General features: G+C 36.8%; 1 protein-coding gene across 3 annotated transcripts in view; it reads right to left on the reverse strand.

Moving 5' to 3' along the window:
• LOC149303174 (neurexin-1-like) overlaps nucleotides 1-18,503 on the reverse strand; it is a 619,545-nt gene that overhangs the window by 119,375 nt on the left and 481,667 nt on the right. For all 3 annotated transcript variants that reach the window (XM_089481601.1, XM_089481603.1, XM_089481600.1), the window contains one exon: nucleotides 18,256-18,437. In XM_089481601.1, coding sequence (XP_089337727.1) covers nucleotides 18,256-18,437 — 182 coding nt within the window. The remainder of the gene's footprint in view (nucleotides 1-18,255; nucleotides 18,438-18,503) is intronic.

The following is an 18,503-nucleotide window of genomic DNA, read 5'->3' on the forward strand; positions in this document are numbered from 1 at the left end:
GCTTATAAATTGCTGGAAAGTCCTCCCGTTACTTGCGGTAAGAACAGACACAGCTGTAGGGAGCCAATTAGGTTTGCTGGCAGCCCAAATGTTTGTGACTGAAAGCAGCCTCTCACTAATGTCTCTAAGGGTCATAAAGTAATAACCCTGTCATGTAGCTAGCAGTACGAATATCAGCCACTCATCAGACTATAGTGAAGATTAATATGGGACTCGAAGAAACGCAAGAACAACCCTACTGGAGAAAATATGCTTGTGCAGAGAAATTGGGTTTAAAAAAAACAAATCTGAAAATTATATCATCTTTTAGACGCTCCAAATGCAAGCTACGGAAACGTAGAAGGCTTTGTGCAGATCCGTAGGTCTGACTTAGAGATAGCAAGTAAAAGCTTAAGAATATGTTGAAACATTACATTCTAGATACGGATGGCTCTAATCGGTCCTAATCATCATATTATAGTTTTGACATCTCTATTATCGTATTGTTATGAATTAAATATAAGAAATAAGATACAATTTTTTTGGCCATAGGAAGCGACTTGTGATTAAAGATTCATTATGTTTACTTACTGCTTTCACGGTAATATTTTACTCTTGGTAATTACTAGCACTGCGTGGAACATGTAAAGAACGGAAAAGCTGGAATGCTAATTCTGACATTCTGCCCAGTACAGCAATTAAGATAAAAAATCTTTGTAAATAAAGTAGTAGCTACATTACTAGTAAACATTTAGATAGAAATCCGGTATTTCAATAGGCTATTAAAAATATATTTCTTTAGCGGTCATAGGAACTGTTAAAATGAATTAAGCAATTCCGTGTGCGATTCCAATTATAACGTCCTCCAATGTTCATTAATCAAAGACGTCGTATACACTAACAGAAAGAGATGGTGGCTGGAGATATGTATCCTGTACTTGCATGTTTTGGTTTTTTTTGCCAAGGCAATGACATGAGCTAACATAACCTTGATTGTAGATTTTTGATGTGCCCGTCTATACGTATAATGTGAGTTATTCAAAATACATCGAAATACTCATAAATTCTAATTTCTAGTGATGCACACTAAATTATTCTGTACACTTATACATCATGTAGAATAAAGGAAAAGCAAAACCACTCAACACATCTAATAGTGTCTTATTTGCTACCTTTCTGGTTTCAAGAAGGAATTTGAAACCAGCCGTAAGCATACCAGGAACGTGTTTGAGTGAAACCCTGCTCCCCAAGTCTCTGGGTCACTAATGATTTTAGTCTTGTCCTCTGCTTGCACCCACACCATTGGGACAGGGAACTTCTTCGGTATGGCAGCCTTACCCTCAATCTTGTCTTAAAAATAACAAATAACCACATTTGGAAGATCATGATGTACTTCTTTACTTTTCATATATTTCTCTTTCTCTTTATATATCTATAGAATGCATGGCTAGTCATGCCTCTTCAGTAAGCCACTTTCCTAGGAGACAGAGAACTCTGGACAGCCTACCTTGGGACATTCCCAGGTATAATTAGGGGTTTGGCCACTAAACAGCGAGATATACCTGAGTTAAGGTTTGAGGAAATATATCAAGACACCCAATGAACGATTCATTATGCATAGTACATAGTGAATCCAGTGAGATGAAATGTTCCAGTTCATCTCAACTCATCTGCAACTCATGGTTTGCAATAACCTTCAAATATCTGATGACAGAAATTACAAACCAAGCACAGTCTGGGCAATTCTATTGTCACACTATAAAAACAATACTTTTCTGAAAATGAATAAAAATAAATGGGTTATTTGATTTGAAAATAGTTTAGAGAAGAAAACGGAATAAAAATGTTCATGTGATTTGACCTTCATGTGACACCATATAATTAATTGCTAAAATAAATTATAACTTTAAGTGAGTGCTGAACACTACGTTTGCTAACTGTCAATGAAGCTAATTTAATTATACAATACTCTAGGCACCAGTGACATATATTAAATAGTGGCAGAAATATAGTCAGTGCAGCTTAAGGTAAACGTGAATATTTCTTTTTATTCACAGTAGCGTTTCTATTGTGCGTTCAATTTGATAACAAGGTCATGGATCTGGAGCACAGAGAAGTTTCAGAACAAAGATTGAAAACTGATAGGTGTGCTATAACAAGATAACCTCTTCTTCTCGTGATTTGGAGGGACTGTCTCAGTTTTTGGGCACTGTCCCGAGTAGCTTTCCCCCTGTCCCTTTTTTGCAGGCAGTGTGGATCATGGTCTAGTTGAAGAGACCCTCTGATCTCAGCACAGACCTCCACTGCAGTCCCCATGTGGCGACCTCACAATGGTCTAAAAGCTGAACGCCCAATGTGGCACTTTGGGTAAGGCTGGCAAGTGGCCCCATGACTCTTTCCACTTTTAATTTTGTCCCCCCTGCGTCTTTTCACATCCTTCTAACGGAGGTTGGATTTGGACACCTGAAATGTTGGGTGAAAAAAGAATACTAGTGAGGGGAAGAGTGGTAAGGAGCAATTTCCTCCTGGGTCTTTCTTACATGAAGATTCCAGGTCACTGCCATTTGTTTTGGGCTTTTGAAATCCCAGCTATAGCCACCAAGGTGTATAGAGTAAGTAGACTGTGCTCTTTGTTGGGATTCTCTGTGGAACCTTGTATTGAAAGTGCGATGGGCTGGAAATTGCACATTGTCTACAAACTGTACTTCCGACCGTTATTATATTGATTTGTTTTGCTTTCAACCCAGGCTGAAAGATATCAATCCTCTCTTGGTAAATTTATGATGCCACTAATTCCCCTGAACAACAGAGGCAACAGCACTTAAATAATTACAAATAAAAAAAGAAGAATTTAGTTTATAAGGTATAATTGAACAGAGCCTGGATAACTCTAACCCTTTACATAGGATTTTGTTTTGTGCATTTTTATATTAATCAGATTAGGATTAGTGATGCAATTTTATATTACTCATTCCTTTTGCTTATTTGTTATAATTTGAAGATGTAAAGCAAGAAGTATTGTTATAACACAGAGTAGACCTCCAACCAATTTAGCGTGTTTGTGTCTGTGACTTTATTGATTAGAAAATGGGTTCTGACCTTGACAGTTAAGGAGTAAGTGGAACATCAGAGAAATCACTTTTAATAGTCCCAAATGCACAGAAATGAAAGCTTAAAATATGTTGAACCTCACAGTTTTATTACTGCTAGTCTGGACTAGAAAAAAAACATCAAAACCTCATAAAAACCAAATCAAATAAAAAAATGTCAAAAACATAAAGGCTCTTCTTTTATCCTGATAGATCCAGTAGAAATATTTTTTTAAAAGCTCCATATATAAGAAAAGCCTGTTTACAACAAATATATTGAGAATGTATTTCTGTTAAAAATGAAAGTTTTAAAGTTTTAATGTAGCCACAACCACCCATTAGGTCACAATCTACAACGACATGGTCTCCATAGCTTCCCATCCCACATTCTACATGGACAACACATGAATCCTATACATTTTGCATAATTATATGCAAAAATATGTTTGTCAGTTAAAATAACTTTCGGCACAGTCACAAACCCTCTTTTTTTGTCCTTCAGATCTATGACTACTTAAAAACTGAAAATATTTTTATTATTATGCATTTTTTTTGTCATCTTAATACATATTTATGATATTGTTGCTGTCTACTATTTATAATATAGAATAAAAAAACATAACTGTATGCCTACTTTTAGTGAATATTACCTGGGCATGTTTCTTCTCCCAATCAATATCTTTAAGCCTTTTTGACATTTCCAAGCTTAGATCAACTCTTGTCTCCATCTATTTTGATTTACAAGATAGTCATTGATTTTGTAACCCATACTGCTTTCAAAGCTTGTAACAGTTTAGTAATCGACTTTGGCTCTTCGATGAATTGTAGCTTCTACTGACTCACAGTATGTTTCCTTCACAGATGTAGCATTCTGGTAGAAGAGCAGGTGTATTGCTGACTTCCAAAGGAACATTAAAAAGCATTATTACCGTAGAGAAAGAGGTGGCTTCACATATTGAAATTGAGAAAAATCTGTTTAATGTGGGTAGCCCTGTATAAAGCATAAGTGGATCAGTGGGAACTCTTGGACATCACATTACTGATTGAACTATGCATTATACAGGGCCAGCTCAGCCTTTGTTGCAGAGATCTCCATAGTTCATTCAGGAGGTTAAAACTTCAGCTCACTTTTTATATGAAATAATGACCAACAAAGACATAAGAGATTACTAATAGATCTTTTAAGTAATCAATTTTGTCGTTGGTATCACATGGTATGCTTTGTTATCCATGGTCAATCTTTTAGTTGCCTTCCCCCTTAACTAGTTGCCAGAGCAAGACTGGGGATGACTAAGGGGCTGCCAAGTAACATGTGGAGGCACATGTGGTCGCTGGAGTGGCAGATCGGTTAAGTATGGGGCTATTGACCAGAAGCCCACCAGGCATTTCCCAGCATGTGCATTGGGAAACATGTTCACTATACACTCGGCTGCATGTATAGTGTGTTGTTGACAATATCCAAAGTACTGATCTAAGGATCAAGAGGAAAATATTTATCTTTTATCAAGCCCAATCTTTAAATATTCCAACAAGATTCCCATATGCTTTCTTTAAAGTGTTATAACACTACAAAATGGTCATCAAATCCCATTACAAATTTTAATGCACTTAAGGCTATGTTTAATGAGCAATTATTAAGCTACTAGTGGTCTGTATGTTACGTTTATATGTTTGATGTTCCATTTCACAATTACTCTGTCAAACAGTTACCAAATGGGGGAAAAAACTGTTAAAACTGAAATCATGGAATCAGGTCTAAAATATTTTTGAGATTCGTAATATAAAAAAGTATAATATAACAAAAAAACATTAAAAGTCAACAGAAGTTCATGTGAGTAAAAATCACTCAGCTGATTTAATTTACTTAAACAATAGTTCGTAAAAAATAAAAAAAAATACAAAATACAAGAAATATATCTTTGAGTCTCAGAATCAAGATAATGAATGGCCCTGCAGCATGTAAGGGGTTAAGGATTGCTAATGTGCTTTCAGGAAAATATTAGCTTCTGAGCCATCTTATTTTAGCCTTGGACAGTATATCAGGTGTTGTTCCCAGACATAAGCAATTAAAGGCTTGGAAAACAGCACAAGGAACGTTCCTTTGAACTGCTCCACTGAGATACAAAGAAAAAAAATATAATGGCACCAAACAACAATGTTGTCCCCTGGCACTGCTGCGTACAAGAATTATTGCTTGTCAAGCAAAGCAACTCGCAGGTATGTACACAAAACCTTGCAATTAAGTGTTTGAGTTGCAACATTACTCACTAGATACCAGAAGGTGCTGTTAAAGCAATGCCCCAAAATAAAACCACATGCATCACGGCTGAGACTATTAAAATCAATACCGAATGCAGGGGTGAAATAACATAATACAATTAGCAGGGGGTTAAAGTGATTGCTAACTATTTTTATACTACAGAATAAGGAGACAGGCTTAAGGCCGCCAACCTATTCAGCAAACACCCACCACGGCGAGCATTTTTCTCCATTAGAACCTTAGATTGATGTAACGTTAGTACAGCTGCAATTTTATTAAGAAATAAATGATTTCAATCATTAAAAAGGGAAAAGAGTTAAGTGCTGGAAACATGTTAGTGGTGATTTTTTACAAAGGCAAATTAATGAATGTAGCTTCCTCCTCGAAAGGCACAACTTGTTGGTTGTAGTTTAGACAATGACTTGGTTATACTGTAGATACGTCTGATAATGGTCGTCTTACTCTGCCTTTTGGTCAACTTACTAAGGACAATGAAGATGCATAGGGCACTAAGACAGAAATATATTTGAGGCACAACATAAAGCAATCAAAAAGGGGTCTACCTAGGATTGGGATCCTATAATAAGAACATGGGGAAGATCAAGACACGGTGTAAATGCTGTATAAACTCTAATATAGATACTTTTGTGATTAACTACATGTTAAATACACAAAAAAATGATTCTTGTGGTTGCCCAGAATGATAAATGAGAGCAGTTCAGGGGCAATTACCTCCCCCCCCCAAACACACACATACATAAACACACACACTCCCCATTCCCTAGGCAGTTGTCTCCTGGCTGTAAACATCAGTAGGTCCTCCACACCAGCAGAGAACCACCGTGTTGTGGTCCGGGTTGATTAGTTGATTAGTCTGACCATTCATTATGTTACTCATAATAACAATTTATAAAAATGAAATTCCATGCTGAATACATGAGGTCTCAATGCCAGCCTTACATGAAAATCAATATAAACTAAATAAAATTTTAAAATCAAGGTTCTACTGGAGATTGTCTTCAAAAACAACCATAAACACAAACATCCTAACATGAAGACGCATCTAGAGCATACAGCGGCGTAACGTCACCCGATTCTATAATAAAGTCCTTTGGTGTGACTTCTACTTTTAAGAGGTTTGTCCAGCTCATCACCCCACGGTTCTGATTGCATAAAGCCATTTTTGCTTCCCTTTTTCGCTTTTGTGTTTTTCCCTGCTCTGTTTCTTTTCATACGCAAGGTGACGGTTTACCATTTAACTGTTAAGCTGCAAGCCATCAATTACACAGACAATGTCAGTAAAGGGATACACAAAAGCTCTGTCTGCAAACTAAAGGAGAAAATGGTCCACATTCAGCAGATCTTAACTTAATGCGTCACCTGCAGCAACATTAGCAAATGATGTCTGCAAAGATAATGTCACACAGAACTCAAAGAACGAAAGGTGGATACATTTTGTGCTTTCTTTTACAAAGGCAACCATGAAACGTCTTGAAAAGTGTGAATCACTTTCTTAATGCGATCCCCACAGGGGACAGGACTTGCTTTATTAAGTACTTTATAGCCATTAATGGCCTCCTTCTTGATGGTCATTTAAATAACATATCTGCTGTATCTGTATATGATATATTAAGCATTAAGCAATGTAGGACAGGCAATAATAATAAATGACACTAAAGTAATAAAATAAGCTGAAACAGCAGCACTCCTGCTGTCTGGCTACATTAAGAACGTCACAATATTTTGTACTTTTGCAAACTGTAAATTAAAAAAGTTGTAATAAATCTTTCGATTCATGCAGGCACATGCTGGGGCACAGAATTAACCCTTCAGATCCCCACATGGATTAATAATAGTCTGGAATGTGTTACCCACTTCCTCAGAGAAAGGGCTGGATATTAACTTTGTAAAAGATTATGTAAATCGAAATAACGTATGTCTGAATTTTAGATAGAAATATATTATATAAATGGAGTTATGGTTATGACCAAGGATCTGATGTCCAGTTTTCTTAAATATATTACCATGTATTTAGTATGTAAGCAACAGAGCTAGACGAAAATGTTTGCCTTTACGTGAAGAATGGCAAAAAGTGGCATATGACATGATGTTTACATCACAATCCATGCAACAGTTAAAGTCAGCAGCTTTTCCATGCATCTGCTTTCCCGACAGAGATGCCATGAAATCTTCTAATTTTTCACTTTGGAAACTCCAAACGCCAGAAGGCAGATTTAGTTCTTTTTTTTTTTTTTGTCTGGTCAGTCGACTGACCACTTCACTTCTTAGTGAATAGATGCAAAAATTGAACCAGAAAAAAAGTGCAAAGGCCGGCTACAACATTAAAAAGGGGAATTGAATGTCTTCGTAAAGAAGAAAAGGCTAGAAAAGTTGAATTTGTTTCCACTGGGAAAAAAAGGTGTGTTAGAGGAGATTTTGTATCCTTATGCAAATATCCAAAGGGACAATCCAAAGAGCTAATAATAGTTCCTTAATTGGACTGCACAAGGAAAAAGTGGTTATCCGTTCAGACGTGATGAAAGGAATATTGACAAAAAGCAGCGAAAAAAGGTTCTTTGGAGTAAGAACAATAAAGACGTACGTATGTTGGGACAAACATCATGTGATATAAACATTATGACGCACAAGACGCAAGTGGTTACGGAAACATGGTTTTTCCAGCAGCAACTAATTTTCGCCTTTTGCCCAGCCCCATTAGGCAGCAATGTTTGTATTATAAAACACGCAATACATTTAACACTACTGTGTGAAGTTATCGAACGTGTCCTGTTGTATATTAAATAGTTAAACACAGCAAGGCAATAATAAAGATATTTAAACTTCAAGGAACATAGAGGAACATTCCTTTAAGTGGACTGAGGTCACACTACAAGAATCACTTTTAAATGAAACATGATGTGGGATTAGATTTAGGACACAACATGTCTGTCTACCTGAGCCCACCGTAGGTACCATTGCAGCAAGGAATGCGGCCAAGGGTCCAGCACAGAAGTTTTGTTGACAGAAGTGAAAAATGCAAGCAGAGTTTAAAAAAAAGATGGCAGCAGCAGCATGACCTTGCCAGAATAACTACTGATGGTAGAATCAATTAGGAAAAAGCTAATGTAGTGTGAAAAAAAGAATGTTGGGCAAAGCTTGACAGAAAGAGCAGTGGCGGAGACTTGAACGACTTTGAAAGCACAAAAAAGGTGAAGAGTAATGACAGAGCATCTCGATTTTATGATGGGTTGTCCGACCTTCTATGGATATTAAGAACTTATGCTACAGAGTTCACAAGTTCAACGAGTCTGGCAAAGTTCACCTCTTCCTGTAAACATGATTAACAGGAGTCGGGATCTCTAATCCTGCATTAAACAAATCACAACTCTTATTATTATTATTATCTTTTTTTTTTTTATAGCGCCAACAGTTTACGCAGCGCTTAATACAATACATATATGCAAGGGATATGACGAGAATTGACAGACTAAGACAAACGGATACATTAGGTGGAGAGGGCCCTGCTCGCAAGCTTACAATCTAGAGGGGGAATTCTCACCATTTTATTTTTTATTATTAGTATTAGTTTTAGAAATACATTTTAAAAAAAAATTATGTTTTCTTTTTTAAAACGGTTCTAACTTTTACGTAATAATAATGGCTAATAAAGGGACTTCATTAGCACTGCCATGAAGCATCAGCTAACTGTGGTGTTTGAGCAGAGAAAGTCACTCAAAATATCACATGACTGACAACAATGGCGGCCTCCAATTCTGCAGATAAAAGAAGTTTATTAGGAGATAAAACCAGGCCTTTGTCAACACTAACCTACATTACTATATACAGCACTTGATTTTATACTCAAAAAGAAAACTATTTTCTTTGTATATTACACACTTTTATACATTTAATAATCCCATATAATTGTGTTTCCACATTAAAATAAATAGTATATAAATACACATATGTATGCACCTCCTTTTCCTAGGACCTGTATGATTATTCCTCAGCATTGGGTCACGTTTCTCCATTGTAAAGTTGATGATTGCTGTCGAGGCAGCCTCTGTAAGGGCGGCTTCTTAATAGTCATTTACAACTTATTGTCTTCTACTGACCGTAGTAAATGCGACTTTTTGTTCTATCATTTAAATAAATTATTGTACAGCGCCATTAAGTCCAATTTATGCGCATACAGTATTTCTGCGTCCCATTTCACTTAAGGTGTTGTGTTTTTTTTTAATTCACCTTGACAATGCAGGAATAAAGGGCGTATATATTTATCTTTTGGTCTTCCCAGCATTGCAAGCACACGACCATTAGTTGAAAGGCATCGATTAGCATATTTAGGGCCTCTTTCTTTATGAGGTGGAAATGCAGATCTGGCATGTGTTCAGTCACTTCGCAGTCAATGAACGTCTACAATGGAAGTAATGTCTCATCTTCTCCCCATACCAAAGAAGGCCTCAGGGTCAGTATGATTAAGTAGGTGCACGATGCTCATATTAGAGCTAAGCCATGCTGAATTCAAGGGATTTTAAAGGAACAGCCATGTTTATTTTGTCCGTGATGCCTTCGTAAAAGGCGAGCAAGCTGCTAATGTGATTTTGCGGTTTAGGCCCTTACTTTGTGTTACTTGCAGATTTAACCATAGGGGTATGTAGAGTATATAAGGGCTTTAATATTGCAGCAGGGTTAAGTACCAAATATAAAAACCTACGCCATTTATTAACCATTATTCTACAAAGGGGTCTGTCCGGGAAGAGGGATTACTGTATTTAGGTTATATACTGTATATGGTTTGGCTGTATGATTTCTCTTGGGAAAAGGTAAATGGGGATTAGAAACTATTTTTAAGGTGCAAGCCATGTATATGAAATGTTTCAAAATAAAGCAGTTATCATCATGTTATTAAGAAGATGTTAATATACGTCCATAGGAGAACAGCGATCAGTTTTAGTACTAATCACTTGTCAGTGATTAGTTTTGATATCTGAAGATCATCTCATCTTGTAAAAACCTTAATTACCTATTGGGAATCAGCTGCAGGGGGTAGTTGAAGGCATTCGGGTGAGTTATTCGACAGAAATATAACCTGACTAGCTATATTCATTTGCACATATATCAAGTGCCCTTGATTTCACTCACACAGAACTACAACCTCACCAGACGGATGAAACTGTATATAAGGGCAAAATTATATCGTTCCATCATTGTCCAGACAATCTGAATTACGTCCTGTCTAGCTATCTCATTTGTAATAAAATACCTAATATAACACACAGGACACACTTAACAAGTAATGTTGCTTCTTAATACCTAGATTCTCGGATACACTTTATAATAATGGTAATTTTATCAAGTTTATTTATCCACTACTCAATACTAATTTGAGTTTTGCCTACTTCTGGATTAACAATGACGTGGAACTTGATGGAATTTTAAACCAAAATTTGTATGGAACTATATATATATGCATTAATATAATATATATATATATATATATATATATATATACATATATATATATATATATATATATATAAAAGTATTCTGTTTAAGGGCATTCTAAGTAGGACAAAAAATCATATTCCATATCCAAGAAATTATATCACTTCCAGGTCTCACATTCTGTATATGGAAGAAAAGTTTGCGTTCCATGGAGAACAAAATCCTTCTTACAAAGTAATGTATTTTGTGCAATGACAACCAATCAAACTTATCTCCAAACTACCCTTTAAAACTTAAGTCATATCTAAATTCTATATATTACGAAGATCTATTTTCTGTATGTATGTATGTTGTCTGTAGACATTTCTGTAACAGTTAAATTATTTCTGTACACAATATGTTTTAAGTAGTACCCTATTTTTGTAAGTAATTGGATCTTTGTATTTACCTTGCTAAAAAAATATATGATTGAATCAATGAGACATATCTATAATTGTAAAATAACATGATGTTTGTCAACCAGCCAAGCATTTTAAATTAATAAAACTTTGGGAAAAAGATTGGTATTCTTCAATTTTATTTTTTTGCTTTTCAATAGTGATTCAATGTCTAGAGCAGGGGTGTCCAACCTGCGGCCCTCCAGCTGCTGCAGGACTACATCCCCCATACTCCTCAGCCAACCCCTTAGCTGAAAGAGCATTATGGGAGATGTAGTCCTGCAGCAGCTGGAGGGACGCAGGTTGGACACCCCTGGTCTAGAGCATGCTATGCCTCCACGCAATTTTTGAAGGCGTGTCCTTTTCCTCTGTCAGTCATTTTTTTTTGTTAACTCTTTTTAAATCTAAATTGTGGTTCAGTTTTTTTTTGGGGGGGGGGTTGAGGATGGGTAGCCCCAAAATGAACTTTTGCTCTGATGTAACAGACCAGTATATGAAATACGCTTCATGGAATCAACCACTAATTGCAGATATTTACTTATACTGCGATCTGACGGCCAGCTGCTTGCTTTACTCGCTATTTGATAAAATGCACCTATTCTGTGCATTTTATCAAACAAACCATATGTTCACACAGATACATTTGCAAATTCAGCATATTATGGTACGTTCATAAATATAAACATTTTGCCCATTTTGGACCATCCATCAATCCATATTCATAAAAGAAAATGCTCAGTTTTTTAAATTGATAAAGTGAGTAAGGATTAAAGGAGATGAGCATTAAACAACAACATTCAACCTTATTGTCACTGGACAATAATACTGACATTATTATTTTACTAATACATTTATGTGATTTTATATATATATATATATATATATATATATGTATGTAAGTATTCATTAAATTCTAAAGTCTTTTATATTGTTATTACTCTGTTCTCTTTTTTATCACTGAAGCACTAACACCAATATATCGTATTTGCTCGATTATAAGACGAGGTTTTTTTCAGAGCAAATGCTCTGAAAAATACCCCTCGTCTTATAATCGAGGTCGTCTTCTAATCAGACCTCAAAAAAATGTCCGCTGGGGCCAGGCTGCTTACCGGTGCTTTGGTCGCGAGCAGCGTCTCTTCTACTAGCAGCAGGAGAACAGGAAGCTAGCAGAGTGTCACATAATTCTGCCTCCCCCTCCTTCCTCTTGGGGCGGGGCCAGAGAAGTTGCTCGCACAGCCGGGCCCCTGCAGAAGTCTTCGAGTGAGAGATCTGCAGTTCAGGTAAGGGGATGGGGGAGGGTTTTTGAGCAAGTATGTGTGATTAATGGAATGAATGAGTATTTAAATGTTTGTGAATGAGTGTGTGTTTGTGAATGAGTGTGTGTGTGTGATAGCATGGATGTGTAAGGGGGTGGTGGTGGTAGCATGGCATAGGGAGGCTGTAATCACACTACTAGCATCCCCAGGTTCCAGCATCTACTGGCTGCCTTGGCTTGATAGGAGTGTGATTGCTGTTAGCAGTTATATCTGCCCCCAGAAATGCCTTATACCCCCTATTTGCCACTCTACCTCCAGAAATGCCTTTTAACCCCCTATATGCCACTCTGCCCCATGATATGCCTTTTAACCACCTATATTCCACTCTGGCATATAGGGGGTTAAAAGGCATATCATGGGGCAGAGTGGCATATAGGAGGGTATAAGGCATTTCTGAGGGCAGAGTGGCAACCCTGGGGGCAGATGTGCATAACTGCGGGGGCAGGCTGGCAAATAAAAGGAAATAAAAAAATATATATTTTTCTCAATCATATCTTTTATTAATTCTGAAAAAATTGTTTACATGAATTAATATTTACTAGTAAAAACATTTTTTTCTATAGGGTAGTCTTATATTCAGGCTTTTTGTTTTTTTCCTAAATTAATATATAGATTTTGGGGGTTCGTCTTATAATCAGGGTCGTTTTATAATCTAGCAAATACGGTATTATTATTTTTTGTTTTCTATCTCCTAAACTTGCTTCTTGGTGTTCTTGGTGTCTTTTTTCTTTGTGTGGTTACAGTGACGCTTTGCTGTTGATCAGTCATGTAACAGGTTGATATCAGGGGCGGGCTGGCCCAGGGGGCAGCAGGGCACTTAACTTTAGAAGCCCCCTGGGCCAGAAGGTGCCAGCACTCCTTTGCTTCATATATATTGTAGAGGGTGGAATTAATATTCTTTTTGCAGATCAGATACAAACCTGTTCTTCTGTACAAGAACAAACCGTTTAACACCTTATATTACTTTGAATCTTATAAGAACATGATTAATGAGGAATATTAATCACGCATTAGAAAAATGATAATGTATTAATCTTTCATGGAAAAATGCATGCACAGCAGGACACTTTAACTTGGAATACAAGCTAGGGAGTCTTACGGCTATTACCGTAGATCATTATAAGAGCTTCATAAGAATGAACCGCAGAAGATTCCTTGACAAAGAATAGAGTTCATTGAGTATAAGTTCATATTAATATAAAAGAAGAGGTACTAAGAACTCTGAGCTTAAAGCAGGTGAATCTGCTTGACCCCAGTGTCAGCTCTCTTTGTACAGATATTCTGCTATGGGTATTTAGAGCCAGCAAAGCAAACAATGAATTTATTAGCCTTGACATCTAGCAGCATCTCAGTCTTGCGTAACGACTTTTAAATTGCATTATATTTTTGCTTGCCTTTAATATTTAATCAGCAACCGCGCCCATCTTGTAGAGGAAAGAATGGGTCATGGTTTAAACACAGAGCACGTGCTTTATTAAATGTCTGGCCTTGGAAAAAAATAAAACAGTCGGAAAACACTTTGTGCTGTAGGTCAAAGCACTTTCATCTCTATCAAATGGGTTTTATTAGTTTGCCTTTATTGTTTAGTGGTGAGGCTCGGATGCCACTAAAATCCGTGGTGAAGGAATGAGGAAGTAGAGTACAGAAAGGAATGATCTTAGAAAACTGCTAGAAGTGAGAAAAAAAAAACCCCTCACTGTTATACGGGACTAATTTATCAAAGTGTGGAGAGAGAGAAATTTCCGTAGGCGATCTTATTAAACAATGTTAGTATTAAATTGGTCACAAAATGCCAGCATCACATTTGCCTCATTCCCACACAAATATATTTTGGGACAAATTCCGACACAGGAATCCACTTAATTAGATAAAAAAAAAATGTTAACTTAGACATAAACATTTTTGGAAATGCCTTTTTATTTTAGTGTGGTTGGAAAAAATCTTCTAAAGAATGAGATTTTTGGGATATTCCCTACAGGCACAGAGAATCTAACATTGGCGCTGCCCTAGGCCTGACCCAGAGCGCTGGGATATGCCATTATATCCTGTTTCTCTGTGTCTTAAAGGTGCCCAGTAAATTTCCTTGTAAGCAGCCCGCTGAGCACTGGGCCCGTTGGAAACCTGATCTCCAAAAGTCTGCCCCAGGGTTTTTCAGGAGGGGGACTGCCGCCCCCTGGACCTGCCTAGCCCCAATACATCGCTGTCTAGAGATGGAACCTCCATTAACAACAACAATGGAATCTTGGTGATCCATGGTAGATGTCTAGTCTACTAATGCTCAAAGCTATATACCTATGTTTTCCCAATAAACTGTGACATGCTATATGTATGTTTATATACTTATAGTCAGTTACATACACATATACAGTATATCTGGAGAGGACAAGATTACAGTTTTAAGGTGTTGACAGCAATGGTGTGCAAATAATCTTTCCTTAACTCTTATTTAAATAATCAATTCTCCACTTCCTCTCTCCTTCCTATATTACACACTTCTAGTGTCCACTGAGTTTCATAATTCATGTCCAGCAGTGCTAAAGGTGTCAATACGAAGATTTAATTCTCTAAATAAAATGATTTCATATCATTACAGTTAGATTAGAAGGCTGCCATGCTTTGTTGCTCTCAGCTTTATTTTTAGGTCTTCCTTCTTGAGTTCTGTTTACTCTAGATATATTGATTTACACAGACACTTAGATGACCCAGAGGTAGTATTTCCTGAACCACATCCATTTCTTTTCACAAAACTGAATTAGTATATACATTGGTAATTTAATGCCGAGTTCCAGGAACACGTGTGATCTTGGATCAAAAACTGCCCAACAAAACATAGTTGGAACCGTCTTCCAGAGACTTGCATAATAGGAAACTCATTTATTACACACGTCAACTAACAGATCAACCATCAAGGCTACCATTCAGCCATCTTCTCATGTTATTTATCATTCTACTTAAAAAATAAACACAATATTAACTGTTACATGCCCACGACTCAATGCATAGAAAGCCCTTGAGGTCGTACAGAAGAACATGTAAATATTTTTTTGATGTTCGATGTTATTTCAAATGTTGTCATTAACCACTAATGTTGCCACGTTTTTAAAACGCATTCTATTGCATCATTAAAGATTAACCAAATATCTTGGCCATGCAGAGCCACCGGTTACCGGTGCCACTCACGCTCATGTTCTCTAAATGAGTGTGAAGCCAACAGCTCCAGTTTATTCAGCCATGGTGGCACCACAAAGGTGGAGGACAGAGTGGGGGAACTTTAGCATTTACATAACAAGATACTAGGGATTAAATCATTGAACCTTTATGAAAGAAAAATGTAAGGGTATTCTCTAATTGCAGCAGTGTAGGTTGATATTAAAGGATTTCTGCCTTGGCTAACCCCTTAAATTCTGAGTTGGCCATCTGTAGCATGTTTTTTTAATAATCTATGTATTTTCTGGATTCTCCATGGAGATACGTTTTTTTAGTATGCAAATTTATTAACGTAACATCTTCAGGTCCAATGTGCGCTACATTATAATTTCTGGAGGTGTTTTATTTAATCATCAATTGGTAGCATTGTTATTCTTACATTACTCACTTGTAAAAAATACGTTCCTTTGTTCAAAAGTCGATAGCAGCATGTTGAAGAACGTTAATAGCCCGTTATCATATCATCAATTATTCCGAATGGACCAAGCTTTATGCTACTCAATAATCACGCACCTTTGTTACAAAATGTGGTGTTTTTTAAGCAATTGTAATAATGCGAAGCTACATCATGATGCGCGCACGCTGTGTTTTGGTATTGATTTGAAAGCAAACACTGATTCTATGTCTTAGCATCTCATAAAAGAAATATTATGAAGGAGATGGTGTTTGCTATGGGATACCTTTGCTCCGGGCTCTGATAAATACTCATACATTTTTATCCAGCTATAAAGCTTTATATTCTAGACTATATTTTGTGCAATCTGCTCTGGAATTGCAAGAATAAAGACAATTAACTTATAGAGCACAGCGAAGTGAAGCAATCGGCAGGGAACATTCAATTGGTAGCACCGGAACGGCTACTTATAAATAACATACAACATAAACCTCACTGAGACTTCTAGGTGAGGATTATGAAGACCATTTATTTTCAGTGCTGCCCTAGACCTAACCCAGTGCAATGACACACGACACCCCATTTGTGCTGCCAGCCACCCTCTTTGCACCCCTGTCATTACCGGTACATCATATCCTGGCTCTCTGCCTTTTAAAGACTCAAGGGACTTGGCAGAAGGCAATGATGAAGAACTCTGCTGACTCTGTTATGCAACAGAGGGGCTTCCACCCCCTGGATCCGTTGCCCTAGGCCCTTTCATACTTCACAACTTAATTGCTTGCATGTCATAACTATTAAATTGTCACCATGAAAGGTAATGCATATATATATATATATTATGAATATCAGCCAATATGGCACCAAGGTTGCATTTGAGTGCATTTCCTGTCTTGCCCTAATTAATATAAGATAATCATTGGAGTTATTTATTTCTACAGCTCATACATACAATATCAGAATCCCACCTGCTGAAATCAAAATGCCTTAGTGTAAAAATATGTGGCATTATTTGGCATCTACCATTTAATGAAAAATAATTTGATTTAAAATTGTGCACAAGTAGCAGCGCCAGTAGTCGAGAAGGGAATAAAGTAGACCTCCTATTTTAAGGTTCGGTTACATCGTAAGACATCATTAAAAAGCACGTGTACCCGAGGAACTCACCCTGCACATGCTGCATGCACGGACGCACATGGGTTATCAGTCAAACAGCCCTATGAATACATTCATCAAAAGTTGTGAAAGCACAACTGAATACTAAAACAGAAATGAAACACTATGCTTTCTTTCCTGAGAGTCGGTTTAATGTCATTCAAGGTATTTAACTAGAATTGAGATACATTTTTGACTTTTTATATTTTTAGACCCTGTCACTACTCTAGATCCATAAATAAGATGTCCACTATGCAGCTGGCCGTATATCTTTGTTCAGTACAGAAAAGAGTTCTAACAAGTGATACATTTTAGAAGACCGACAAACCCATAGAATGATAGAAGCATAAAAGCTATGCATATCTATGCTGGCATTATAAAATGTATCACAATTGTATCATTAGGTATCTAAACTCGATCTTTTATATTGGTTGTGATGACAATACACATTCTGTACAAACAAACAAAAACCTAAACATGTGTAAGAATGACTGCATCTGCCCGCTAACGTACCCAACATTAAATACACAATCAAATGTTGTGCTTGTTGTCATGAAAACATTGCTCAGGGAGAAATCCTTCTTTTTAGGGAACTAAACGTAACATCAGGCGTACAATATGCATATCGCCTAAGAGTCCTCCACCTGGAGAGACGGTACTGTCATGGGACCCAAATCCATCACCCCTAATAATATGTTTGGTGGGTATAGTTACAATTGTATAAATAACTATGACTATTAATGTCTTTATAAAGCCTTGATCCTACCCATCCCAGTGTACCTCTTTTAGAAGATTTTGTGAAGTATGCATTATGCGCTACTGTTTTATGGTCTTGCTTAGTGATACTCAATATATTGCACATTAGATGATAATTTGAGAAATACTTTAACATTGTCAGGAACATGACATTTGTAAATCAAGTTCTACACACTTGATGCAGAGTGCGATTAAACAATGAATATTCATTACTTACAATATGTAGCTCTAAATAGTCACCAAGTCCACTAGAGCTGTCCACTCGCACCAAAACAGCTTCTTTTTGAACCGTGCTAAATCCTATAGCGAGTCTATCGGCACGGGTGCTAGGTCGGTCATTAGGGGGCCAAGTGTAGGTAATCTGTCCGCCTCCTTTGGTAAAAATATATGTTGTGCCAGCTGTAAAGAGAGGGGGAAAAAAGAAAATTAATCTCACACAAACAAGACTCTGGAATACATGTTTCT

The sequence above is a fragment of the Sceloporus occidentalis genome, unplaced genomic scaffold (assembly GCF_023333645.1).
Source record: "Sceloporus occidentalis isolate IW3139 unplaced genomic scaffold, rSceOcc1.0.p SCAF_15, whole genome shotgun sequence".
NCBI lineage: Eukaryota > Metazoa > Chordata > Lepidosauria > Squamata > Phrynosomatidae > Sceloporus > Sceloporus occidentalis.